The sequence below is a fragment of the Mesocricetus auratus genome, unplaced genomic scaffold, assembly GCF_017639785.1.
Source record: "Mesocricetus auratus isolate SY011 unplaced genomic scaffold, BCM_Maur_2.0 Super-Scaffold_100022, whole genome shotgun sequence".
In the NCBI taxonomy this organism is placed as follows: domain Eukaryota; kingdom Metazoa; phylum Chordata; class Mammalia; order Rodentia; family Cricetidae; genus Mesocricetus; species Mesocricetus auratus.
This window is the reverse complement of record NW_024429203.1, coordinates 14599026-14625934: the sequence shown is the minus strand read 5'-3', so window position 1 is coordinate 14625934 and position 26909 is coordinate 14599026. Positions and strand designations below refer to the sequence as shown.

The window sequence follows — 26909 nt, the reverse complement described above, 5'->3', positions numbered from 1 at the left end:
AGCCTCCAAAGGAGGGAAGGCAGAAAGGGTGTCTTGACCCTCCTGTTTCAGGATTATGGATGTTGGAGGGGGGGAGTTTTCTGTAGGACTGAATTTCAGAAGGCTGAACCCAGGGCTTTTTGGGAGGTCTCTCCCCAAACTCCCTAAGAGCCCTCTGCTCATATCTTGACTATCAGTCCATTTCCCCCCTCTCTTACTCTCTTCATTCATTAAACAGCTCGTTGGAGGGCCTTCCAGAAGCACTCAGACTGAGAGGATCTCATTCCAGTACTGGGCCACAGGGTTCCAGAACCAAAGAGCAGCTCCTTTTTTCCCTCAGTTTGTGGCTCGGCCTCCTCTGCCTGGTCCCCACCACATCATCACCATCTCTCCCAAGCCCTCCTTGGGCTGCTTCAGCTTACGCCCTTTCAATCAATGTCTAATTTGGTCTGAACAAATGTAAGAGGATTAATTATTTATATCACAGAATCAAGAGACCCGACATGTCACAGCTGCAGCTTGGTGTGTCAAACAGCCCTGTACACTTTATCTGGGCGAGTGTGGTCTTTTATCTGTCAGACGCCTTCAGAGGATGAAGCCCAGGGCACCTCTTGTTGTGCTTAAATCTGGTCCACTAACCCAGGCCCTGGCTCCCTGCAGGCAGCGCAGAGGCAGTTTCCATGCCCAGTCAGCTCCATCTCAGGGTAGGGTTGAGGGAGGGTGCACATCTAATGTCAGAGATTACAGCCTCTTGGGTGGACCAGAGAGGAAGCAATCAAGATGAACGCATGGAAGAAGCAAAAATCCCTATAACCTTGTCAACGTCATTTGGGAAAAAAAATACCAATGTACTTATGTTATAGATTGCTTAAGGCATTTCCTCCTGGGTCCTATATGTGGAAAATTAAAGTGAGTTGCTGGCAAGACCTTGGTGGAGGGAAGGGGCTAAACAGGATCCCTAAACCTCTTCTCAACTTAATAGCTCAGCACAGCCCAGCTCAGCCCAGCACAGCACAGCACAGCACAGCCTAGCTCAGCCCAGCCCAGCCCACCCCAGATCAGCTTTCCCACCAATTCCTGGGGGTCAGACAGGCTCTCAAGGCCTTTTGAGTCCTAGATCGAGCCCAAGCTGGTATTGGTAACCACCAGTTAGTCAGAAGGTCGTAAGAATTGGTAGCAAATAGGAACAGTGACCATTCTTGTCCGGGAGTTCAAATGTGGAATTCTCATGCCCAGGGAAATTGCATGTTCTCTGTGTTCATTTATTAATTTGTTAGCTTGAAGAAGCTCAAATTTCGAATCGAAAGGGACGTTTTAATAATTCCCACTAGCTGCCATCTTTTCATCACCTACATTTGCTAGCTGCTCGCATTTGATCACACGCGTTTTGAAATGTCCTCCTGTGTAGGCTCACTCTTTCTCCCTATCCTGGCTCTCCTTTGTGTCTTTGAGAAGGGTGATCCTGCGAGTCAGCCCCAGCAGCTGGGAACCGGACTGAGGTCTGAAGGCTTTGGGTCTTTGAGTGGAGGCTGCTGACTACCCAGGGCATGCTGCTCTGCTTGGTCAACAGATCGCTAGGCCCTCAGGTAACAGGGAGCCTGGCAGTGACACGGAAGTGGAGAGTTGAGTGTTCTGGTCTCTAGGGCCCCATGGGCACTTGGGGGATGCTGTGACGGCCAGTGGACAGGCTGTCTGCATGTCTGCCTGTCTGGTGGGGGATGCTTATGGGTGAGAAGGGAAGTGGCATTTGAAGTGTCTCCTGGGTATACCTGTCTAGGGACCTCAAGCTGAGAGCCAGGGGCAGGCAGGAGAGAAACACAGAGGCGGCAGGTGCAGTTAGAAACCCAGAGACAAGAGCCTCTTTTAGTTCCTTCTGCATCTCCTGTCACTTCTGGACAGTGCCAGATCCAGGCCAAACCAGCCTCTGGAACTGACTGGGCTTCTGGATGCCTGGGAGTGGGAGATTCCTTGCCTTTGGGGGTGGGTATCAGAGGCTGTCTGATTTCGCTTCCAGTGCAGCGAGGGTTACCTCAGGAGTGATGGATAGAGAGGCCGTGGGCCTCCCTGATTTCTGGCCTCACTACAGGGAGCCAGAGGAGTTCACTGTGTCCACCCTGAGCCTGCCGTGGCTGCTTCGGTGGCCCATTGCCCTTTCTTCCTCCTGCTGGGACTGCACGGCCTCATGCCTTCGCTCACGTCATGTCCCTAGTCATTGCCTTCCTTGTCTGGGGCCATTAGCATTCCTGCTGCTTGCAGGAGCCGCAGCTTAATAGCTGGTACCCATAGTGGAGGTGATGTCCTGGGCTACGCCATCAAGCCCGGCTGCTGGGAAGTGAGGGTCATGGGAAGTTCTACAAGACATCTAACGGAGTGAGCACCCCACACCTGTGCTTGGATACCTCTGAGGTCACTTAGTTTCTGGGCTGCTGTGTGGTGCTTTGCACAGGCAGGAGCATCTCCGAAGGGTTATTTGGTCAGTCAGATGCGTGCAAGGAATGCCTAGTTTGTGCAGTGCGATGCAGTGCTTGCCGAGAGCCGTAAGTGACTAAATTGCAGTTCTTGCCTCTGAGGAACTCGGTCAGAAGGCAGAGGCAAGCACGTGAAAAATGCGGTGCCTTTATCAGTGATGTGGATGAGGACACAGGGCTGGGTGGCGGCTCTGCAGGAGTCCAGGCTCCCTTTGGGCTCTGACCGGCTGCTACACAGTGTTAAGTACGCCGACTTACTCATTCCTCTGGTGGTTTCAACATTTGTCTGAGCCTTGCTCTGCCGCTTCAGAAATCTGAGATAAACAAGCCATTGAAACAGGAGGGCCATGTGAGCTTGAAAGAAAGAGAGGGTCTGCTTGGCTAGCAGGTGGGGCTGGCATGGGGAGAGGGAGAAGTTGATTTGGACACCTGCTGTGAGGCACCTCCTGCGGCCATGTGTGACATCCCACGTGACAGGCAAGGGGGGGCTTAGACCAAGCTGTCTTCACAGCAGTGACGCTCACCTGTACTGGGTGACAGCTGGGTTGGCCTTTGCAGAGCAGTGGAACGTGACGATGTTGTCCTCCAGAACCGGCTGTGGTTCTACCGACAAGTTGACAAGTGGAGGATCTGCAGGGAGAAGAGGTTCAATACAGACCAGGAAGAGAACAGGGCGGGCTGACATGGGGGGGGGCAAAGACAGGGTTCCTACCACCCAGTGGCCATCATGGCGGCTCCCCAGGCGGTGAGGGAGGCCTCTGCAGTGGGCTACTTTGCTCCCTGAGAGTGGGCTGCTTCAAGTAGCCCTGGGTGCTGGGTGCAGGTCCCTCTGTGACTCAAGGTCTGAATGGAAATGAACATCCATCTCTGTTTCACTGGTTTCCCAGGCCCCGGATGTGTGCAGCCTAGCTTCAACCTCCATTCCACTTGAGGGGAGTGGTGGGAAGGAGCCCTCAGCCCGCAGTACAAGTCTCCTGTCTGTTTATTATCTCCAAGAAAAGGTTGTGGGGCCTCTGGTAACTTGAAAGTGGCATTTACACCCTTTCATCAGCACAATCATCTCTGCTGAGTTCCGACTGGTGTCACCAGGCCCCCAGCATCCTGAGCTGGGGCAGCTTGTCTTCTCCTCTGACGTGATAAAAAGCCATACTCTGAAGTGCTAAATGATCTGAGGTGGGGGAGACAGAAACTGGGAAATGGGGAAGCCCACAGAGAGACCACTCGGAAGGGTTTGGGGTGGGCGTGGCAAGGCATTCAACACAGGGGACAGAAGTGAAGACCACAGGGAGAGACAGAGAACCCAGAGAGACAGAGGCGTGTGGACAGGCCAAGAGAGACAGGCAGAGACACGCCACCATGCCCACCGAGGGTTGTAGAAGGGTAAGAAGAGGAGAGAGCAAGACGTGGAGGCGGAAGAGGGATAAAGAGTGAGATGGACCTGTGTGCAGACACATACCCACGCAAGGATGCTAAATGGACAGCAGGAAAGCCGGGTGGGGGTGGGGGGTGGGGGGTGGCTAGCACACACAGAAAATGATAGGGCATTGGAGAAAGAGCCCAGAAAACAACAAAGACCACAGGAAAAGGGTGGGAGGGAGGGAGGGGGAGACAGGGACGCAGAGACACAGAGAAACATGGGGGAGGGAGAGAGAGAGAGAGAGAGAGAGAGAGAGAGAGAGAGAGAGAGAGAGAGAGAGAGAGAGAGAGAGAGAGAGAGAGAGAGAGAGAGAGACTTGGGGAGAACGGAAGGATGTGACTGGTAGAACTTGAGGGTCTACAGCAGATGCAGAGAGGTCGATCGAGGCCCAGGGAATGATCTTGTGTTGGCCTGGCTTTTCCCTTCTCTGGTGGTCAGCCTCATCCCCCTCACCCCCTCACTCCCTACCTCACCCCTACCCCCCACCCCAGCCGCCAGAGGTTGACTCATCGTGACCCTGTGCTCCCAGTATACCCCAAGTCTTGGCACAGCACTTTCAGGCTCCTTGGCATCCGACAGCAGGGTTTTTTCTTCAGTGGGGTCTGGAAGCATGACTAGAGTGCATGCTGAGTTAGAAGGCCGCTGAGTCCCCATGGCCGCACTAGCACCCTGAGGTTCCATCTCCCGGGCCTGGGCCTGGCAATGCGTGGGTTGGGAACCAGAGTTCACAGGACTTTCTATGGATTCAGCGTTAAGAATCCAGTTTCCCAGAGGCCATGGAGGATATTTGTGAGGGACACCCCAGGGAGTGATGCTCTATCCTGGTGCTCTGGGCTCCTGGTTCAGGACTATAGGAGGGTCCTGAGAGTCATCCCTGAGTTGTAGGCGGAGTTTGGGGGATGGGATCATTGTCTGCCTGGTCCATTCTGTGAGCTGCTGTCATGCTGGGTGCTGGGTGAGGGCACAGGGACTGAGCTGTGTTACTATGGGCAGATGCCAGGAAAGAGCCCCATCTCTGAGAACTAGGTGGCCGCCCGTGCTTGAGGGGCTCTTCCCCCTGCATTGTCTTCTAGTTCGAGAAGGACAGTAAACACGTCCCTCGTCAGGTACAGGAGCAGCTGGTCTGTGTACCTTTTCATTTGGAGTTACAGGGAGCACTGTGGTGCCGCAGCGTGGAACTTAAACCTCCTCTCCCCCGCCATGGGTCATGGATTAGCGGCTTGGTCTTCAGAGGCATGTTATTGAGGGGGAATTGGGGACTTTGAGGGGGTGGAGACAGTGGGAAGTCTGGGGGTGTCTTATGGGATCCCGGTCTCTTCCTTTTTCCCTTGTTCCCTGGCTCTCAAGTAAGTGCTTTGGCTGGGGCACACACCCCACCCACAATCTTACCCTGTACAAAGCAATGGGGCTCTGGCTATGGAGTGGGTCATCCCAAATAGTGAAACGAGACCACTTTTTCCCTCTCTACTATGTCATGTGTTTGCTATAAATGGTGAGAAGCTAAGTAATACAGGTAGGCATTTCATTCACCTCAACTTTGATTCTCAAAGCAAGATTCAAGGGACCACCATGAGGACTCTCCTCTCACTTCTTAGACTTGGACCACCTCCCCTTGCAAGTCCTGCAGCATCTTCCCAGTGGTTTCCCAGCAGCTTCCCAGGCAAGGCTGACTCGGGAATCTCACAGATCTGTGTAGGGCAGGCTGGCCAAGCTGACCACTCCTCCTGGTAAAGAAGTTTGTCCAGAGGAGTTTGCTGACTGTGCTAACTGCCATCTGGACCCCTGGGCATTGCGAGCCTTGCACTGTGAAATCCAATCCTGGCGGGTGACAGATGATCTCAATCCAACTCTTGTTTGCAACGATGGTGTCCGTTCAAAAACCTCTAGAAACCATTTACAGAGCTCAGGGGGAGCCTTCCAAAGGCTCATCCTTCACCTGGTGTTCTTTACAAAGTGATAATCCCTTGGGGCACAAGAAGATGGAGCGTGTACCTGCTGGATGACCCTCTCTGGTTCTCACTTGCTGGATGCTCACTTACATCTGTGTTATCAGTTCACCCCGTAGAAACCTCTTCTGCTTCTTTCCTCATTGTTTGCAGCATCTTTGGTCCCTAGGGACTCAGGAGAATAGACCCAGGAGGTTCTACTCCAGTCAGTTTCACTTGCATCTATGTCCCCAGAGCCAGGGATCCCATGTCCCCGTTTCCATGCCTCTCCTCAGGGTGTGCATGATGTGAATTTCTAGGAGTCTGCCAAATTCCAGAGGTATAAATAGTTTATGTCATACCCAACTATTAAACATGATTTTAATCCCACTTGAGATGTCGGATGCATAACTTGCAGAAGGGTGGAACTGAGATCACATTGAACAGATGTTACAGCTGAGAGTCTGCTAGTATTTCCATCAGCAACCTGTGTGCGTGTGTGCATGTGCATGTGTGTGTGTGTGTGTGTGTGTGTGTGTGTGTGTGTGCGTGCACATGTGCATTTTCAGAGGAAGCGTTGGGGGGGCAGAGGGAAACTTCATGACTCAGTGATTTTACAGCACATCCATTTGAAACTTGGCAGCTGGACACAGAGTCCAGATGTGGTGAGGCTTTGGGGGTGTTGCGTGTTCTCTCCCATTACTCAATCTGGGGGCTTTGTCTTCCGTTGGGTAACATATAAAGACCAAGGGAAACAAACAACAAATGTGCTTTTGCTGAGTTTGGAGACTTCGTGGTTGACTGAGAAAATGAGCAGGTTTGCAAAGGCGGCTATGATCCAGCCTGCAGTGTCCACTGCAAACAGTTGGATGCTCACTGAATGAGCAAGTGAATCTGATGGGAAGGAAGGGGAGGCAGGAGAGGAGGAGGAGGGAGGCATGGAGAAGGGCTGGGCTTTTCCTTGGTAGGTATATATAAACACCTCCCAGCTAGGGGAGATGGAGCGCTGGGGAAGGGTCAGCACACACCTGTCACTGAGGTATTCAACCACAGCATGTGCTTTAATCAAAATATGCTAGGGGTTAACACGGATGATGTCATTCATTCCTAACTGGGACCTTAAGAGATAGGTAGGTGTGACTCCTTTCATGTATTGATAAGGAAACTAAGGCCCAAACCAATTCACTAGTGAGGCCAATCAGTAACTGGCCAAAGCAGAATTCAAACTAGGGAGACTGTGGAACCCTATTCACTGCTCTGTACTAACTTGGAAGGATCTCAGCAAGGAAACCTAATGCCTGGGTTTAAGTCTCTTGCTGGTCTCATTCCTGTATCCTTTCAGATGAACCCAGTAATCCAGGTACGCTGGTCAACTGGTCAACTAGTCCTCTGTCTGGAGTGCATCTGGAGGAAGGTTGTATTTGAATGTGCAAGGGATGCTGTTATGACGACATTCTTGCCACTATGTTCTCATGGGTCAATGGACAGTGGTCTGAAGCAGAAATGTTTCTCCTCCATCTTTCTCTGTCAGGGTCCTGGTTCCTGTCCTGGGGACTTAGACACTTAAAGTGTCTTCCATCTTCACTCTCCCTGGATTCAGCTTGTGTTTGTGAGAGAGAGCTCCCAGCTTCGACAACTCCTAGACTAGGAAGGGACCTCAGATGGCATCGGCAAATCAGACCAGAAACTGGAATTACCAGAGTGAAGTGACAAGTCTAGAGCCATCCAGTTCATGGCAATGGATCTGTTCTGAATGTTGACCCTTATGCCGAGAGAGCATCTTACCTCCTTTCCAGAGTGGGGCTTTGCTCTCTGACCACGGCGGTTTACCTTGCTGGCTGGGTGGTGGGATCAGGCCCAGGGGATGGAGGCCCATTGCCCTAGGTGTTTCTCTCCAGCTTCTTTTATCTCCCTAGCCCTGGGTTTGGTAAGAACTCTCTGCTTCCACTATCACTGAGTGAAGAACAGAAGGAACCACCTTGAGGTGGGGGCTGCTTTAACCAGGGTGTTGAATCCTACCCAGTACTTAACTAATATCTACTTCCTCTGCACTCCAAAGGCTGCCACTTAGGATTTGTGACACTGAGAGGAAACTTCTGCCCTCTGGCCATCAAAACAGGCTCTGAGACCCCTAAGCACAGTTCCTGTGAACCCCATAACTCTGGAGAGCCTAGCACACAGAATCTAGAAGCCTTGAATGAGTCAGGGCTGTTAGAAAGCATTAAGCCCACCAACTTTAGGGGACTGGAGAGATGGCTCAGTAGTTAGAAAACATTTGCTGCGCAATCACGAGGATGGGATTTTGGAGCCTAGCACCCTCATACCAGGTAGGTATCCCACATACACCTATAACTCCAGCTTCAAGGGGGACAGAGAAATGAGGACTGTTGGAGCTCTTAAGCTCCATCAGGCTTCCAGCTTGGCAGAGAAAACATAAAACCCAGGTTCACGGAGAGACATTGACTTAAAGGAATAGGCAGAGTTGGTAGAAGAGGACATGCAACACCCTCTTCTGGCCTCTGTGTGTATGCGTAGGTAGGTGCACCTGTATATACACATATATACCTCTCCACATGGGGTGGTTCCAACCCTGGGCCTGGTCAGGCCACACAGAGTCAGTTGGTACTCACGTTGGATGTCTATGGTCACTGAGGTCTCCTTTCCTCCAGGGATGGCTTTGTTGGTGGCTCGGCATACAATACTCTGCCCATTTTCCACGTCTCCCGGGGAGATGAAGAGGGTGCTGACAATGCTCTCACGCTTGCCATCTCGAAGCAGAGTCTGGGGAGAGAGGTGGTGAAGGAATACAAGGCCTTGTGTTACTGAACTGGCATGGCCCTGGAGGGAAAGACAGACCACAGGGCAGAGAAGAGAATAAAGAGTTGCAGGTGGCATGTATTGGAAGGGTTGGCTCAGGAGACCCGGACTCCGGTCTCCATGCAGAACTGGGGGAGTTACTTCCCTTACGGCCTTGGCCTGGCTGAATGCTGGATGGTGGCAGGAAAAAAGAAACTAGAGAGATTGCCATGGTATGTGAAAAACAGCCTGGACTTGCAAGCCAAAAAGCTCAGCAGAAAGCAGGCTTAGTTTAATGGAAGCCAGGCCTTGGGTTGGTCCTTCTTATAAATGAACTGGCATCTGTGTTCTACTCCTGGAGTTGGTGACTCTCTGGCTCCACGGGAAGCAGAGGGAGGGGTTGCAGTCCACAGAAAGAAGGAGTCTGTGGAAGGGTGACACAGTTAGGAGCACTGAGTTAAGAACATGCTCAGGTAGGGACGTCAGCAGTCTGTGTATGCCCACCTTTGATTATCTCTCCATGGAAGCCTTTGTGCCTTCCCAAATCACTGCACTTCCTGATCTCATTAAAGCACCATGCCACAGCATGGCCCATGCCTTGCTTTCCTTTTGACAAGGGAGGACACAGGCACGGCTCATCAAAGCAGTGAAACTTTGCCAAACTCATGCTGAAGTTAGTGGGAGAAGCAGTACTAGGGTTCTTCAGTGGGTTGGTCCCCCACCCCACCCTCCACATTCGTGTCTACTCCAGTCTTAGAATGGGGATTCATTTGCCAATTAGTTAATTAGTTTGTTAAGGAATTTGAGATGGGACCATCCTGGCTTCCAAAAGTATCCTTTCTTGGAAAGGAGACAACTTAGGCAGCCTCTGCCGTGATGAAGACAGAGGTTAGGATGCTCCTGCTACAAACCAAGGAATGTTGGGCGTGCCAGGAGCTAGCAGAGACCAGGAAGGCCTCTGCACCACTGAAGCAGCACAGGCTGGTTGGCAGCTTGGCTTCAGACCTGTTAGCCTCTAAAGACCCAACAATGGCCTAAGCACCAAGCTGTGCTAGGCTCCACCAAAGCAAAGGTCCTAGTGCTGTCCTGTGACTGTCCTCCACCGTGGCTGTTGTCCCCTTCACTCTTCTGTCACTTCTTCCAGACACTGCCCCATCAGTTTGGAGCCCATTAAGATAGGCACGCAGGAGAGAGAATGTAGCCAGAGGGCCACTGCAGACGGCATTGGAGTCTGTTCAGACTCAAAGACCTCCCGCTTTGGGGAGGGACTTTACATCCTACAGGGAAAGGTGCCAGATGCAGTCTTGTTTTTCCTAGACTGCAGCCAGGGAGTAGATGACCCTACTTACTGAACAGCACTCACAGAATAGCAATGGCTTTGTATCTCATTGTCAGAGTTGTTGCAAGGAAGAAACATTATCTGTATTTTGCAAGTAAATGCTGGGTTCAAAGTGAACTGCTGGGCAGAACTGGGACTCAAACTTAAGAGTAGGTATCCCCGACTCCCTGATACCCCTGACCTAGGCCTTACAGCTGGCAACACAGTCCTACCAATCCAGTAACGGAGCTAGTTGACAGCAGACCATAGGCTGCTAGAGCTCATCTTCTAGGTCTTTAGTTCTATGGCCCTTCTTAACTTGGGGCCAAGCTTGTGGCCCCTGGGATGAGTAGAACCTTGTGTGAGCCTCAAGTGGTTCCTACCGTAGGTCAAGCCGGTCTATACCAGAAGACAGAGCAGAAGAGCAGCCTCACACTTTGTAATTATAAAATTGTCCAGATTTAGGCTCTGTGGCTTGAAGCCTTCTGGTACTTTCTATCCTGGCAGGAGAAGTATTGGTCCTAACCGTGTGCAGAGGGTCTAGTGAGAGGGATGTGGCCTGTTCCAGCAGTCCAAGGGCCAATCTTCGAAGCCCATGGCCTGCAGGTCAGCTTCTGGGCCAGGGGCACAACTGGAGGTTCCAGAATAGGGTTAGATGGGGTATATTTTAGGCCCAAACCAAAGCCAACGTGTGGAGGGAGCTGCAGCCGGCACCCTATTACCATATTGGCTTGGTGCTGCTCAGCAGGCCTCGCCACCTCTATAAATAGCTAAGTGATAATAAGAACAATTTCCTGGATGAAAATAAGACCTCCGGGTAGAATGGGGGAGGGAAGAGGAGGGGACAGCCTGAGTATTGTTTTTCTATATCCTTCCCTCTCCCTTTCTAAGGTGCTAACAAGGGACGTTTACATAAGTTTGACTAAGCCAAGAACCCCTCCAATGGATGGGCTCTGGGCTGGGTGGTGGGAGCGGGGCTCTGAGAAGGGGGTGGGAGCGAGCACAGAGGCCTAGTTCTAATTAGGCCCTCTGACTGCTTTTCCTCCTCCCTAGCCCAGCGTGTTCCTCCGCCTCGGAATGATGATTAATGACATATTTACTGTGTCCAGGCGGGTGCTTTTCTGGGAAATAAAAATTCTGGTTCAAGTTGTTTGTTCCACCTAATTAGAGAGAGAGAGAGAAAAAAGAGGAAGATGTGTTCATTAAACAAAAAGGAAAATGGGGAGAAGGCGAGTGTCCCAGTAGTGAACCATCCCTGCAGAAGGCCAGCTGGAGATGTACCTGGCTCTGGCCCCCAGTTCTCAACGGACCTCAGAGCCTGGGCAGCAGCCCCATGGAGAAGGGCTGTGTCTGTTGGCTCCTCAGGCAGATCTGCTGACACAGCTCTGGAATGACTGTGAGGAGGAAAGCCAGAAACTCCGAGCCCACAGGGGTGCAAGGTGGCTATGGTTGTACCTTGGCGGTTCCTTTCAGAGTGGCTCTTGGCAAAGCTCCTTTATGCTCAGTTTCCCTTTGCACTGTACCCTAGGTCCCAAAGAAAAATGCACCTAAATGATCAAGATGTTTCTTTAGCACCATGGAAGTCAGAACGACTGGTGATCTTTGGATGTCACCAGAACGGGTATGGGTAATACCGTCCCTATTTGGTCCTGGGTATCGGCTCTGGCAAAGCGAGTATTGAGGTTTACACTGTAGGAAACTAAGATGCATGTCTAAAGATGCAGGTTCCAAGAGCAGGAAGGACCCCTCTCAGTGCGTGGCGTTTTTGCCAATTGTCCCATCGTGTCTCTATAACAGCGCTTTCATGTGCCCATGCTTTTAAGGTGATGCGCTGAGGATGACAGTGCCCTCCGTCTTTTCAGGGCTGACCCTTGATTAAGTGTGATTTCCTTTCCAGCTGTCTTGAGTTTTGTATTTCAAATGGGGAGCAGATGCTTTCAGGTCCCCCTTGCCCACTGCTCCCCTTCCCTCATTCCCTTTTGAAATTTTTCTTCTTTTATCTTTGCTTTGTCTTTCCTTTGCAAGTCTCCTGTATCACTTTTCTCATATGCAAATGAGGCCTTGAGACTTGGTGGCCTTGAAGGTGTCATCCACGTGGAGCTGTCTATCATTTGCCGATTCTTATCGGAGACCTGCTCCCCTGCCTCTCCCATCCCTAGGCCCTTCACCTCTCTTCCTTCCTTCTCTTCTCCTCACAGAGTTTGGCTCTGGGGACACACCTCAGATGCTGAGGCCTTCACTAGCATTCAATAGATTATAATGGTGTCACTGGTTTCTTATCTCTCTCACCACCTCCTTGGGGCATGGTGGGCTCTAATATGCTATCAGACTCTAGACCCCAGGCTTATTGATGTGACTTCGATGGCAACCCCTGAGTATCTACAGTGGTCCAGCCCATGTTGGTAGGGGCCAGGACTAGGCATATATACAACATATAGGCATTGTGGACAAAATTCCTGAAAATCAACTATGCCTGGAGAGGGGGGGAGATTCTAGCCCTCCAAAACAGGCACTCCTTGGCCACCTCTGTCAGAACTAATATCCTGTGAGTAATAGATAAACTTTTTACAGTCTATTCACTTAGACTCCTAGTTTCCACTGCCCCAAAAGCTCAGATAACATCTTGGGTCTATAGAAATGATTCCAGTACCCACCAATGTAATCTTAAACTTGTCTTCACTTATGACTTTCTTTAGTCTGTAAAACTATAAAAACTTCATGAAACTGATTTCATGTCAGAATGTAAAATCTGGGGTAACCTAAATCAATGTTCCCGGCCCATGATTGCTCAAAATGAATCCAAAATAAACGAGCTCTTATTCCCTTTAAGATGAAAGCTGTGGATTTTGCACTGACAGCATCATGTGGCCAGGAATGACTGTGCCAGGGTATAGTTCTCCAAGAGTGGATTTCTACCTCTCCCCTGCGTGCATGGAGGCACCTCTGTGGGTGTTCACAGGCTTTTGCCCACCAGCTGCATCTGAGGAACTTTCTCACGGGCTCCAGTGAGCATGTGAGGCTCCCAGTGCCTGTGTGAACAAAACCAGCTCTTCTGTGGCTTCCTGTCTGTGCAAGCAAGCAACCTCGCCCATCCAGCCCTGAGGCCACTGAATTGGCATCTGTTGCACTGGTTTCTCAGCACTGGTGTGAGAGGCTGGACTGTGAGGGCTGGGGCCACTTGGGGCAGTTGCCCAATGTGGGGGGCAGATCTTTACAACCTTCACAAGGCCTCTGGTGAGCAGTAGAGAGCCAGGCTGAGCCCTCAGAGATGGGCAGCCTGAAGGCAATACAGTATGTGTGGGTGCCCCAACTCTGGTGCTAAATATGGGCCGCTCATTGATATGCAAGCAGCCTGGAGAGGCCTTCAGCAGGCCTGATTGCCTGGCAACAAGGCCTTCTCCCTCCCCACTCACCTCCCCCACCTGCTGTGTTTTTTTTTAATCATCTCTCTGTTCCCCCTTTATAGATACATGAGGGTCCATATAGGCCTGTTGTTATCAGAACTGCATAGGAGTTACATGGGTAATATAGGTCTGTGCAGTGTCATTTGCCTGAGACCCTGCTTCTAGCCTTCTACCCTAGGGCTAGAAGAGATGCCTTTCGTAGACAAGGTGAACAGCGGTAGCTATCACATATATAGCATAGAATAGGGTAGCGATTCTGGGCCCCCAAGTTGGACAGCTTGGATGCCGTGTGATGGAGTGACTTGCAGAGACAATGTGTACCACGGAGCTTGAGGGCCTGGGGGATGTAAGCCAGCATCCCTTTCCTGAGCAAGCTCTCTGGAGCTCGCTCGTCTTAGCACAGGCCCAGTGGAGACCAGGGGGTGGCAGGCTGACAGCCCCTTGAGTAGGCAGCTAGCCCCAAAGTGGAGGAAACAGACGTGGTGATGACGGCTGTGGCTCCTAAGACAAAAGTATTTTCTGTGTGGCCCCTGGCAGGTCACAGCCTCAGCACCCTCTCTGGGGATACAGCACAAGTGGGAAGGGAGCTCCCGGGAAAGGCTTTCCTTCAGGGTTAAGCCCATACTCATCTCCCATTTTTGTCGCATGCTCTTCCCTCCCTGAGGACTTGCTGGTGTTTCAGATGCAGGCCCTGTGACATCCATTCTTGCATAGGGCCCAGAGAAGCAGGAGGAACAAGGGAGAATCCCAGCTGTCCCCAGATTCCCAAGACAGGGTGTCCATGAAGTGACAGGAAGAGAGGCAGCCCCCCTCCGCACCCCGCTCCTTCTCTCAGCAGACCTGGCAGGAAGTGTTGAAGCCGCAACACAGCCAAGCCTCAGAGTTGCAACACAGCCAAGTGGCCCACACAGGCACTAGGCCATAGGGAGAAGCTCCGCAGTCCACGCTGGGTAGACAGGACATGACACCAGCAGCCTCACGGGCCAGCTGCCATGCCTCCCCACCACAGTGAATTCTACCCCCAAGCTCAGCCAGAATAAACCTTCCTCCCTTAAGTTGCATTTGCCAGGTATTTTTGTGGCAACAAGGAAGATATAGCTAATATAGAGTCCTTATTCTATCCCACCTGCATTACGAGGAACTTTGAAAGGATTACATTTGCTGGACGTGGTGATGCACACCTTGAATCCTAGCACCGGGAAGGCAGAGGCAGGCAGACCTGTCTGAGTTCAAGACCAGCCTGGTCTGCGAGGTAAGGGTCAGGCTAGTCAGGGACATGTCATTTATTTGTTTATGTATTGTGTGTGCATGTACACAGACTGTACTGTGCACATGGAGGTCAGAGGATGACTTGTGTGTATTAGTTCTCTCCTTTTATCATGTGGGTCCCGGAGATGGAGCAAATGCTTTTATTGGTCGAGCTGTCTCACCAGCCCTACAAGGAACTTTGATGTATAATTTCCATGAGTCCTGCAGTAACCCTAATAAGCAGTCATGATCATTATTATACTCTCCATTTTGCAGCTGGGAAAACTGAGGCAGAGAGATTAAGCCAACATTATGACATGATGGAAGCTCTGCCTACAGGACTCTGGCCTGCTGTTTGGACACCGCCACAGCATCTAGGAAATGCAGGTGGCCAGGTGTGAGGATCCAGAGGACCGATGACAGTCTTAACAGCTGTGCTTATTGCAGGTTCAGTCTGCCTGGTAGGTCTCTTGGTTGTGTCCCCAGCCATCCCTAGATCCAGGTACTAATGACGCTCTCATTGTACAGATGAAACACACATGCGAAGTTTTAGATCACATAACTAGGGGGAGGTGGAGGCTGGAATCAGATTTAGGCCACCCAGTATCAGTGGGCTTAACCATTCCCATGTGACAAATACTGAGGGCCTTAGATCCAAATCTGTCAGGGCTGCTTCCTGGGGGCTTCTCTGTGGGCTGTGTTTGAGTGGTTGTGTGTGTACGTGTGTTCTCTCAGCCTCCCTCTGAAGGTTCTGCCTTTGAAGGTCAGAAGTACTATTTGGCTTATGACAACTGTCTTTGCAGTTCTGGATGAGGAATGGCCTGGGCTGCGTTCCTGGAGGGAGATGGGGTGGGGGTCAGTTTCTGACAGTCCCTCAGCTTGGGCTGTATGGGCTATGTCAGCACTGAGCTCCAATCCGAGGGTTTACAGCTTGTCACAGGCAGCTAGAGCACTTCCTGAGTGTGTCTTCTGTCTCTTTCATGTTCAGAGGAGGAAACTGAGCCCAGGAAACAAGTTGCCTGGGGTTGCAGAGAGCAGGGGCTGGCATCTGGCCTGGCTGCCATTCCCTTTGTGACAGTCAGAACAGGGGTGGGACTGGGCAAGGACCGGCACAAAGTCTGCTTTCCAGAAAGGCGGTGTGCCAGGTTTGCTGAGGCATCCATTGTGTGGGTGAGGGTGGCCTTCTGAGTAGGCTAGCCTGGAATAGGTGTCGCAGGGTGGCCCTGACCCCTGCCTTCACAAATGAGGCATGTCCTCTTCTGTTCATATATCTTGGGTGGGTCAGGCTGGCTCAGCTTCAGAGAGACCATGGACAGACATGGAGGAACACCCTTTTCTTTCTTTCCCAGCATCCTCTGCATGACCTTGGCCCTTGGGCCATGTGTTTGCATTTCCTGATATCCTCAGTGAGGTTCCACCTACAATGTGAGCATAGGACTTATCTTCCAAGAGAAGGCATTGTTCCTAGGATGGGTTCAGGTCCAAGAGAAGTCATTTGTTTGGGACTCTGGCCTCAGGAAGTCGGTGGCAAGCCAACCTTTGATCAGCCACCTTTGGCACGATAGTCAGTTTGGGATGGGAAGGAACCATCCCTGGAATAGGAACGGCCTTTCTTCACATCCTCTGCTGATGGAAAAGACGTTTCTTCTCTTTTCAGGACCCATGGGGAAGAGCCAGCTGGATCAGAACTAAAGAACTAGCATGTGCCTTGGCACCCTCTGAAACTTAGGGTCCTGAGTCGGGGCCCTGAAAGACTATACGCCAGCCTCAGTGCCTGGAGACTGCTTTGCCTGGGGTCCCGATGATGTTCTTGGGTCCCATAGAGATCTGAGCTTGTTCTGGGAGAGGCCCAGAAAGCCTAGGTGACAGGAGACCTTGGCTCTAGTCCCGGTGCTACTAGAAGACAACTGAGTAGGGCAGACACTTCCTTCAAAGTCTCACTCAGCTTTCTGTCTCCAGACAAAAGAGCGGGGACCAGTGGCCTCCAAAGGTCGTCTTCATCTTGAAGGCATGAAAAGTCCCCTGGGGGAGGTGTGTGGCACAGGTCATTTCTGACTGTATTCTCGGACAGTGAGGCCAACAGATGAGGAGGAAGCCACCGCCATTGCAGAGTTCCCGAGAGGAGGGGCATGGTAAGCCATGCCGCACCAGGCCACTGGGAGTGGAGGACGCAGTGTGTGGTGAACCTTTGCTGCGGTTTGTGGGGAAAGGGTTGGGTGAGGCAGGGCAGGGCAGGGGCCGCATAGCTTTAAGGTTGAATAGCTTGAATCGTTTTAGTGGGCTCTGGGCTATAGAGGGGTCTGACATTTCTGATTCCTGGTCCCGGAGATACCACTCTGGACTACAGGAGGCAGCAGAGAAGGCAAGCAGGGGCTGTGGCCTCTAGATGGGCCGAAGAGTGAACAGTGAGTTAACTCTTTCTGGGGCCTGGTCAACCTGGGCCAATTACACATCCTGGGGTCTTTGAGACCACAAGCTGTCAAAACGGTATAAAACACAGAAAACAAAATAAGAGAGTACCCGTCCAGGGTGCGACTGTGTGAGTTAAAGACAAGCAGCCCCACAGACAGGCTCATCAGGGCACAAAGCTTAGATTAGCCCTTCCTGGTCCCTGTTCTGGCATCTCATCAGGCAACTGTGGAAATCAGGCCAGATTTAGCAAATTAAAACACAGGATGACCTATTAACCTTGAACTTCAGATGAACAATACATAAGTTGTTAGTATGGGTATGGTCCATGCAACACTGGGGAGAAACATGCTAAAAATTAACTTACCATGTTTTCTGGAAAAAAGTCTTATTTCATTCAGGCTGTTTTAACAAAACAAACAAACCAACAAACCAAAACAAACAAACAAACAAGAAAACCCCCCAAAAACAAAAACTCCGTGTAGCAGAACTACAGAAGTTCATTTATTATGGTTCTGGAGGCTAGGAAGCCCAAGATGGGAGAGACTGGCTGATTATATGGCAAGGTCCATCCATTCACCTGTTTGTAAGTTGCCATCACCTTACAGGTCCGCACATGGTGGAAACGACAGCGTTCTCTCTTGGGTGTCTTTTATAAGGCCACTAATCCCAATCATGAAGGTACCACCCTCATGATATAACCATCTTCCAAAGTTCTGTCTCCGCTCTCCTGGAGCTAAGGGTTTCAGCACAGGAGTTTTGGGGGTGGCACATACTTATTAGGAGGATGGCATATTAGCGGTAGCAACACTAGTCCTGACCACTCTTCCTTGTTTACTCTTCTAACCATACCTTGTTCTAGGGTTTAACCTATAATAATCCTGGCCAGGGGGTAAGATGGGGAGGAAGCTAGTGGAAAAAAAAAACAGTCTGAGAACTAAAGTGATGAGTAAAACAGACAAACAGCCAAAGCAAGCCATCGGGAGAATATGAAACAACAGAAGCACTTCCATGCGGAGAAAGGTAGAACCGGTCCCCATGTGCCTGACCCCTCCACCCTTGCCTCCCTTTGTCCTTTGTCCCTCTGTCCATCCCCATCTCCCCCTCAGGCTCACCTTGGAGTAGGTGGCCCCGTTGATGACCTCTCCTTTACGTAGCCAGATGATGGAGGCTGCAGGCTTGGCGTTATCTGCGTGGCAGGTAAGGTTGAGAGGGTCCCCTGCCCGAAGGCTTATCACAGGCCCCCCTAGGATGATGGGGTCATCTGGTGGCACTGTGGGAAGAGGAGGAGAGGATCAGGTTGGGTAGGTCTCTGCTTGACACGACAGAGGATAATGAGCAGTAATTATTATGCTTTGATAAAGAGAGTCACCCTGTGTATTATAATGACCATAATAGTAAAAGAATGTGCTGTTCTTCATCTTGTCATGCCAGGAGTAAGCATGTGTGAGGACAAGCAGGTGTCCCTAGCTCGTCGTCACAGACCTGGAAGCAGTGCTTTGCAACTGGGATACTAGGGACCCGCATGATCTTTATTTTCAACTTAAAAAAGAGAAGATTTATTTTTAAAGGTTACTATTATTATTATTATTTTCAAGACAGGGTTTGTTTGTGTCACCCCAGCTGTCCTGAAACTTGTTCTGTAGACCAGGCTGACCTCGAACTGCCAGAGATCCTCCTGCCTCTGCCTCACTAGTGCTGGGATTAAAGGTGTGCACCACCACCTGGCCTAAGATTTTAAAATGTGTGTGTGTGTGTGCGTGTGGTGTGTGTGTGCGTGTGGTGTGTGTGTGCGTGTGGTGTGTGTGTGTGGTGTGCGTGTGGTGTGTGTGTGTGGTGTGCGTGTGGTGTGTGTGTGTGTGCGTGTGGTGTGTGGTGTGTGTGTGTGTGTGTGGTATGTGTGTGGTGTGTGTGGTGTGTGTGTGTGTGTGTGTGTGTGTGTGTGTGTGTGTGTGGTGTATGCACATATACATGAGTGCCAGTGCTCACAGAGGCCGGAGGCATTGGGTCCCCTGGAACTGGAGTGACAGGCAGTTGTGAGCTGTCTGATAGTTGTCTTGGGAACCAGACTGAGCCATTAATCCAGCCCCAACATTTTTTTCCTTTTCTTTTTGCCAAGCTTTGTTACATCTCTCACAACAGCATTGCAGGGAAAACACTACTTTTATCCCATTTTTTACTCAGGGAAAACACCTGGAAACTGAGGGCCATCAAGAGACTTGTTTAAGGTCACATGGTGAATGTATGGCAGGGTTGGGGCTGGAAGCTGCGTCTTGGATCAGGGTGGTCCCCTCCCTCAGGTGACAGGGCAGCTCTTTGGCTCTTCAGTGTCTGCACCCAAGCCTTTCCTGAGCTCTGTCCTTCAGCATAGCTCCGGTACCCTGGTCCCCACTCAGAGGGAGTCTCCCTCCCTCCTTCCCTCCCTCTCTCCCTCCCTCCTTCCCTCCCTCTCTCCCTCCCTCCCTCCCTCCCTCCCTCCCTTCCTCCCTCCCTCCCTTACTCCCTCCCTCCCTCCCTCCCTCCCTTACTCCCTCCCTCCTTTCCTCCCTCCCTCCCCCTGCCTCCCTCCCTCCCTCCCTCCCCTGCCTCCCTCCCTCCCTCCCTCCCTCTCTTCCTTTCCTTTTTTTATCTATTTATTTATTACTACATGTAACAGTGTGACTAGTGACTGGTGGACCCCATCAGATATACATAGTGCCAAAGGGGAATATGAAGCTAGGTCCCCTTGCAGGGCCAACACGGAACTCCATGGCTTGAAGCATCTCCAGACATCTGCCGCCTCCAATGAACCACCTTTGATTCTCGTGAAGGCCACACTGTAGGATGGACAGGTATGATGGCAATGAATTATTGTTTGGTAAAAAGACTCTGGGAAGCCGAGAGTTGACTGACACACAGCTACCTCTGAGGCTGGTGCTTCTGGGCATACTTAAGTTTTCCAGGCCTTTACAGTTCCATGGACAAGCCATGGAGGAGACAGGGTTCCATGGAGACCATCTGAAGAGACTGTCCCCTGGGGAACCTCTATCTTTCCTGACATAGACAGAGGGGGTCTATTCAGTTAGCCCTAGAGGCTGGAAGGGGTTCCCCAGACACACTGGAGGCGGGAACTTTGCATGTTCCCAGGAATGAAGGACAGGTGGGTGGGTGTGTCATGGGGGTTTCGGACCTAGTGCAGAGGTCTTTCTACTGGCTTTTAGGGCAAGCCATCCTTCCAACCTGACCCTGGGCAAGCAAACACCTATGTTGTGGTTTGCAGTGTCTATGAGCTGCAGAACCCGCTTGCCTTCTTTCCCTCTGTCAACTCCTGACCTAGTCCACTGGGCTTCTCTAACAGGCAGAAGGGCCCTTGTTTGGCTAAGCCAGTACCCAAAACAGTAAGCCTTTAGGTTGGTTACCTTACCTATGCCTATCTGGTCCACACGGACGCTTTAATAGCCCTACAGAACCATTTCCTGAGGAACCTCAACTTTGTAGGGCTCTGGAGATAGGACCACCTTTTTTTTTTTTTTTTGACCCAAACCAGCTCTTGATGCCAAAAATTTCCTGGCCCAGGGAGAAGGTTGGCCTTATCTAACCCTTCTATGCCCATAGCTCTGAAGCCAGGCCTCTCCAGGAGGCCCTGGAGCTGCCAGGCTGGAAGAGGCAGGCGGGTATGAGCTGGACACTGAATATAGTCAACTGTTGGTGCCCACTGTACCCTCTTATTAGTGCCTGTGACCTCCTTGGTGTAGGCGTGGCCGGAGAGCAAAGGGGGGGGCTAATTAGGGCTTTCCATCAGCGGGGGTGTGGCTAGAGACTGATGAAAGGGACCCAGCTTCCTGCAGTGGGGGTGGGTTGGGCCCCTCCAGCAGTGAGGGCTGGGGCTTGCAGTATTCTGTGGAAATTTGGGTGGTCCCTGTTCAGCTCTCAGTATAGGCAGTCCCTTTCTCAGCACAGGCTGCTCAAGAAAGAGGCGCTCTCTTCCTGAGTTGGGCTGGGACTAGAGTAACAGTTGGTCTTAGAGCAGAAGGACCTCCTGGCCCCTTTGGCATCCTCTGCCTTGCAATGATGGGTCAAGAGATATGGTGGCAGAGGGTACCCTGGGTGGGAGGATGACAGTAAGGCAGTGTCTTCCGGCAGAAAATGTGAGCACTCCCTCCAGCACTGACATGCGTTGGAATGAGACAGGGGTTGGTTGGCAACCTTCTGGGGAAGTTTCATCAATCTTGGTGCCAGTGTGCTCTCTGACCAATGAGACCCCAGAGTGTGGCGCTGGTCCCCAGGGATGCGGAAGAGTAACCGTCTTTGAGTACCAGATTTCCTTTGGGCTTTTGGCTTAGGTGCATAGAGCTGTTCTGTATTCTGACTAAGGTGTGTGTGTGTGTGTGTGTGTGTGTGTGTGTGTGTGTGTGTGTGTGTGTGCGCGCGCGCGCTTCCTAGAAGCTCATACCAGAGACCCTATCCCTCCCTTCCCTCTTCACCAGTGTTGTACTGGAGGAGATTGGGGATGAGGGGAGCTGGGAGGGGAGAGGGCTGTGTTGTGGATGTTCTTAGGCATGCACACACATTCACACACACACAAACATCCACCCTCAGAATGGGTCCTGATTACATCTTCCCAAATAAGTGGTTATCATGCTGGTTATTCATGTAGCCATGCATTATTGATTGGCCTTCGCCTCGCTGCACACCAGATGGGGGTGGGAGGGATGGTGGGGGCGGGGTGGGTGGGGTGGGGTGAGTTATGAGGGAGGATGTTTGGGGGCCATCAGCTGAATAGAAATCAACACTCGTTCTTGGCAGCTGTAGCTCAGATGGGAGGTGTGTGTGTGTGTGTGTGTGTGTGTGTGTGTGTGCGCGTGTGCGTGTGCTCATTACCTCTCCATTCAGATGGGGGCCCTTTGTGAGGGCCTTGTGGGGAAGGGAGGAAGTCTCAGAGAAGCCCAGGCCTGGAGATGCATTATTCATACATCCCCTCACAGGATTGGTTATTATCCTGAACCACTATAGAGTTTGGTCTCCTAATTTTTAATCACAAGGAAGGTGGAAGCGTTAGCCTTTTTGTGATTAATCTGGAGATAAAAATAGTTGACTGTTTTGGTGTCGCTCTTGTTGTCAGTCAGGAACTAAATTTGCATTAACTGTTGGGGGACTGAGGCCTGGGAAAGACCCAGTGGAGCCTGGGCAGAGTCTCTGATTTTGACCCTGCCCCAGGCAGGGCCAGTCAGGGTGAATATATATCTTGAACAGGGGGGAGCAGACACCCTCCCAATACAGGTTCCCACCACAGCGGTCGTGGATCTTTGTCCTTGACATTCCTGTCACCCAGGTTTGGGTCTTTCTCCCTGCTGTGCCCTTTCTCTGGTACCTGCCCCGTGGGGGACAGTATGGGGCACCCATCTCTCACGCTGAAAATCCTCTCTGAACTCTACCGTGGAGAACAAGGGGGTTTCTTTGGAGGGTGGGGAGACACAACACAGTCTAATTCTATTGAGGAAAGAAAGAGGCTGGGCCAAAGATACCAGGGAGGGAGCAAAGGAGGGGAGGGGTGGATTTGGAAGGCGCAGCTAGGGAGGTAAACTTCTATTTGTTAATAAATTAAGCCTCCTCCGTCCCATTCGACAGGATTCTGCATCTAGAAGCTGTTGGAAAAACACCACTGCACCTTAATTTCTCCCTGGGATGGCCATGAACTTGGAGCTGGAGCTTGTGGCCAAGGTTTCTTCTTTTGCAAGTCAGCTCAATAGAAGGCTGCCCAGGGCAAGGGCTGGAGGACTATTGCCCCACTCTGGAGCTGCTGTCAACTCTCTGCATTGGGCTAAGGTCACTTGACTCATTGGCCAAACCCTAGGAGCAGCTGAGGTACACTCTTGGGCCAACGCTGAGGATGTTTTCTCCAGAGTCCATTGGTCACCCAAGTGGGTTCCTGGCTGGGTTTCCAGGAATTCCTCAGATACTGTGTCAACCCAGATGGTTGGCTCCACAGATGGCCATCTGGGCACAACTGCCTTGTGAGTCAGCAGCATGCACACAGAAGGTTCTGTGTGGCAGCTGGAAGGGTGGGAGGCCAGCCAGCCACTCTTCCTGCCTTCCGCCAGCATGGGGAACTCACAGAACATGGGCTTTGGGGGACAGCGCTGGCCTTTAACTGATCAGCAGTGAATTCCCCATTCTGTAATGGAGTGGTCTATGAAACACTTGAGTGGGTTGTGTTCCTCTTCTGCACTGAATACCCTGGAGCTCCTTGATGTACTTGAAACATGACTTGAACTCAAGAGTTGCTCACAAACACCGTCACCCATCTTCCCTGGTGCCCCTGAGATACCAATCCACCCATCCTCCTTCCCCAGGTGCTAGCCCATCAGCCCCTCTGCCTAAGGATCCATGAGAGTGCCATTTCAGCACTACCTCCTCAGAGAGGCTTCACCTGTCCACCCTGTGTAACAGCCTCATGACTTTCCATTATGCTTCTCACTTTATCTTCTTTATGACCGGAGAGCAAAGAATGAGCAGGAAGTTCCTTATCTGTCATGACCCTCCTGTCATTGCTATGCCTAGGTCGGTACCCAACTCACAGAGGGTCCATGATATACATTTGTTGAATAAATAATGAAAGACCCTCTTGAGAGGAAGCACAGATATTGGTTTACGAGGTCCATGTTTTTATGGTCTCTCTCCTTTCCCCTCCCTTCCTCCCTCCATGAGCCCCCCTCCCCATGTGTGTGTGCGTGTGTGTGTGTGTGTGTGTGTGTGTTTGTGTTCATTTGGGGTACACTTGGGGAGTGGTGGGCAGATGTGGAAGAACTTCTGGCCTAAAATTCCTAGGAAGGGAGCTGTAGCTGGGGAGGTTTAAAGTTAGAAGAGGTTTTTAGTCTCTCCTTGGGGCGTGAGCCATCTTAACAGAGAAGGGGCAGCAACCTGATTTGCCTCATTCACAGGCTTGAGAGAAGGGCTCAGGGTAAGTTCGGTGACATTTGACTGAGAGTATAGGATGGCTGACACTTTGTACTTCCTGTTTCAGGGGTTACCCCAGCCTCTGCCCAGCAGCTCTGGGGAAGGACCGGGGAGTAGCTTGGGTCTGGGCTTTGAGTCTGTGTTGACTGGAGTTGGAGAAGGGCAGCTGGGGTGTCTGGGGTCAATGGTCACATCTTCAGAATCTTCTTCATCTTAGTCCCAGCTGCAGTCTTGCTGCTTGGTGCCACGAACTGTGGCTCCTACGGTGTGCAATGCCAGACACAGCTCCTCTCTTGGCAATGACAGTGAGACCCCAGTTACCTCCAGAGGCTGCATTTCGCTCGGCGAGCTTGGTACAGACCTGGGGTATTTGTGCATGTTCATGTTTGAGGAGCCCTGCTCCAGGGGTCTGCTAGAAGAAATTACAGTCCTATGGGTACGAAGCAGGAGGGCTAGACAATGATGGTGGTTACGGGGCTCTCCGTCTCGCTGTTGGTTGCATTCTTCTTAGCTCAGATTGGAGGACAGGCAGACTGCTTGCTGTGCATTAGGTCAGAGGACACTGTTTTGGAGAAGGTCCCCTGCAGATGTCCGCTCTTTCTCTGAGGAGGCAGGGGCTCTTCAGGCCCGCTTCCTTCCAAGTTGTGCATACCCAACTTTTGAGACAAACCAAGAGGTTACCTTCTTCAAGCAATCTTCCAAAGTCTCCCAGTTGGGCCAAGTCACTTCTGACTCTCTTCTGTAGTATTCCAGGCATCTTCCTCTCTCAACATCTAGCGTGTCCTGTGGGAATATCTGTTGCCTCTGCTTCACCTGCAGGGTAACTTCCCTGGTCCTGGATCCTCTGCACCCAGAACAGCACATGTAACACAGGACACACTGGCTGAACTTGGCAAAGACTCATCATTTTATGAGGCTTATTATTATTATTACAGACAAGTTAAACAACCTGATAAATTGAGCCCTCTTATCTGAGAAGTGGGTAATAAAAATGCTTATCATGTGGGGTTATTAAGATTAGGTTTATGTTATGAACGAGGCGAGGGCTTTTAAGAGCTACCAGATTATGCCAAGTTTGCTTAGTGGTTATGCGAAAGGCGTTGGCTGTGTCAACTGCTTTTTGTTTTATTGTCAATGCCCTTTGAAGCAGGATCTACTAAGACAGGTGAGGAACCTGAGTTCAAGAGAAAAACTGCATAGGTAAAATCTGCTGAATGTAACCGAATCAGAATCCAGACTGAGGCTTGGTGGATACTGACAAGGAATCTCTAGAGTTGGAGCCTCTCACAGATGGCCCCTTGCAGCTCAGCAGCCTGCTCTTCAGCCTCCTGCCCTCCTGCCCTCATCCTGACCCTGTAATTCCCAGGCAGCTTTGGCCTCTGCCTGCAGGGTGTTCAGAGAGGGGTGTGGGTGGAGGCGGGGCGAGCGGGGCAGGGGGTGGTGGTGGTGGTGGTGGTGGTGACCGCATCCTTTCTCGCTGCTTTCCTCCAACCTGGATTTTGGAGAGCTCCAGAAAGCACAGACCAGGCCAGGCCTATGGCTGGCGCTTTAGTGACGTCCGCTAAGGGAATGGATGCAGATTTCTGCAGGTCAGATCCACTGATTGCTCACTTTCGTCGTTCTCCCTTCTCATTCTCTGAGCCACGGGCAATGCCAGCTGCAAGTTTCCGCGCTTACACAGATGCGCCACCTACTGATCAACATTCAGAATTGCAGGCCATTAAGAGCCTGTACCTGGTTTTACAGGGTGGGCTTCTAGCGCTATCCAAAAACTCACCTCGAAAATTTGTATGGAGAACCTACTATGTGTCTGTTCTAAACATCAGGGATACAGACCAGTGGTCCTGGTGGGGGATTATAAAATAAATAAAAACTCTCATGTTAAGAAGAAAATGTATTAGCTAGGTGTGGTGGCATACACCTGCTTACAGTGAGAGTCTTGGGCTGGTTGACTTTGGGAATCCTCTCTCTGTCTCTCTCCCACTGTCTGTTTCTCGTGTGTGTGTGTGTGTGTGTGTGTGTGTGTGTGTGTGTGTGTGTGTGTGTGTGTGTGTGTGTGTTATGTGAACCTGCAGAGGTCAGGAGGCCATCGGATCTCCCCCTGGAACTGGAGTTCCAGATGGTTGTGAGTCAGCATGTCATGGGTGGGGACTAAAGCTGGGTCCTCTGCAGGAGCTGTGAGTGCGCTTGGCTGCTGAGCCACATCTCTGGCCGCCTCCCTTATATTTTAGTCCCAGCACTTGGGAGACTGCGGCAGGCAGACGGATCTCAGTGAGTTCTGGGTGGGCCTAGTCTACAGAGAGAGCTCCAGGACAGCAAGGACTGTTACACAGAGAAACCCTGTCTTGAAAATAAAAAAACAACAACAACAAACAGGGTCTGGCTAGAGCCTGTCTCTGGTAGCCCCCACCCCTAGCTCTGGTTACAGACACCGGCTTTTTTTTTTTTTAATTTAAATTGTTTCACCTGTCAATTCTAGCTCCATCCCCCTCCCCTCCTACACCCAGCTTTTTACATGCTTGGAATCTGAACTCAGGTCTCCATGTTTGCACAGCAAACCCTTTATTCCACTGAGTCGTCTTCCCAGCCTCCTTGGCTCATGCATTAAAAAATGTGCTCAGCTACCATCTTTATGCTGATAAAACAACTTCCAGGCAGGAATCTGAGCTCATAACCCACACCCCCAACAGGGTCTCAGGTATCCCAGGCTGGCCTTGAAGTCACTGTGTAAAGAAGGATGAACTTGCACTTCCCATCTCCCCGAACCACAGCGTGCACTGCCATGCCAGCTGGGAAGGGCTTCATGCGTTCTAGGCAGGTGCTCTACCAGTTGAGGCACATCTCTAGCCTTGGAGTCATGATCTAGCTGCCCTTGGCCTTTCCAGCTTAGTATGACTGACCCAAACTCCCCACCTCTGCTGCAAGGCCCATCCCTTCTCTATATTCTGTTTGGGGAAATGGCCCCAATGCTCACTTACAAAGACAGCCATCTACCTACCTAGAGTTGCC

General features: G+C 51.3%; 1 protein-coding gene and 1 long non-coding RNA gene across 7 annotated transcripts in view; one reads left to right on the top strand and one right to left on the bottom strand.

Moving 5' to 3' along the window:
* Positions 1-26909, bottom strand: part of Kirrel3 (kirre like nephrin family adhesion molecule 3) — a 556652-nt gene that overhangs the window by 24324 nt on the left and 505419 nt on the right. For all 6 annotated transcript variants that reach the window (XM_040729989.1, XM_040729991.1, XM_040729990.1 and 3 more), the window contains exons 6-8: positions 18080-18237; positions 8420-8570; positions 2972-3077 (exon numbers count right to left, since the gene is read on the bottom strand). In XM_040729989.1, coding sequence (XP_040585923.1) covers positions 2972-3077; positions 8420-8570; positions 18080-18237 — 415 coding nt within the window. The remainder of the gene's footprint in view (positions 1-2971; positions 3078-8419; positions 8571-18079; positions 18238-26909) is intronic.
* On the top strand, positions 19626-23583 carry LOC121133459. The gene is made up of 2 exons (XR_005870308.1): positions 19626-19795; positions 22572-23583. It is a non-coding gene; the product is annotated as an uncharacterized LOC121133459 (long non-coding RNA).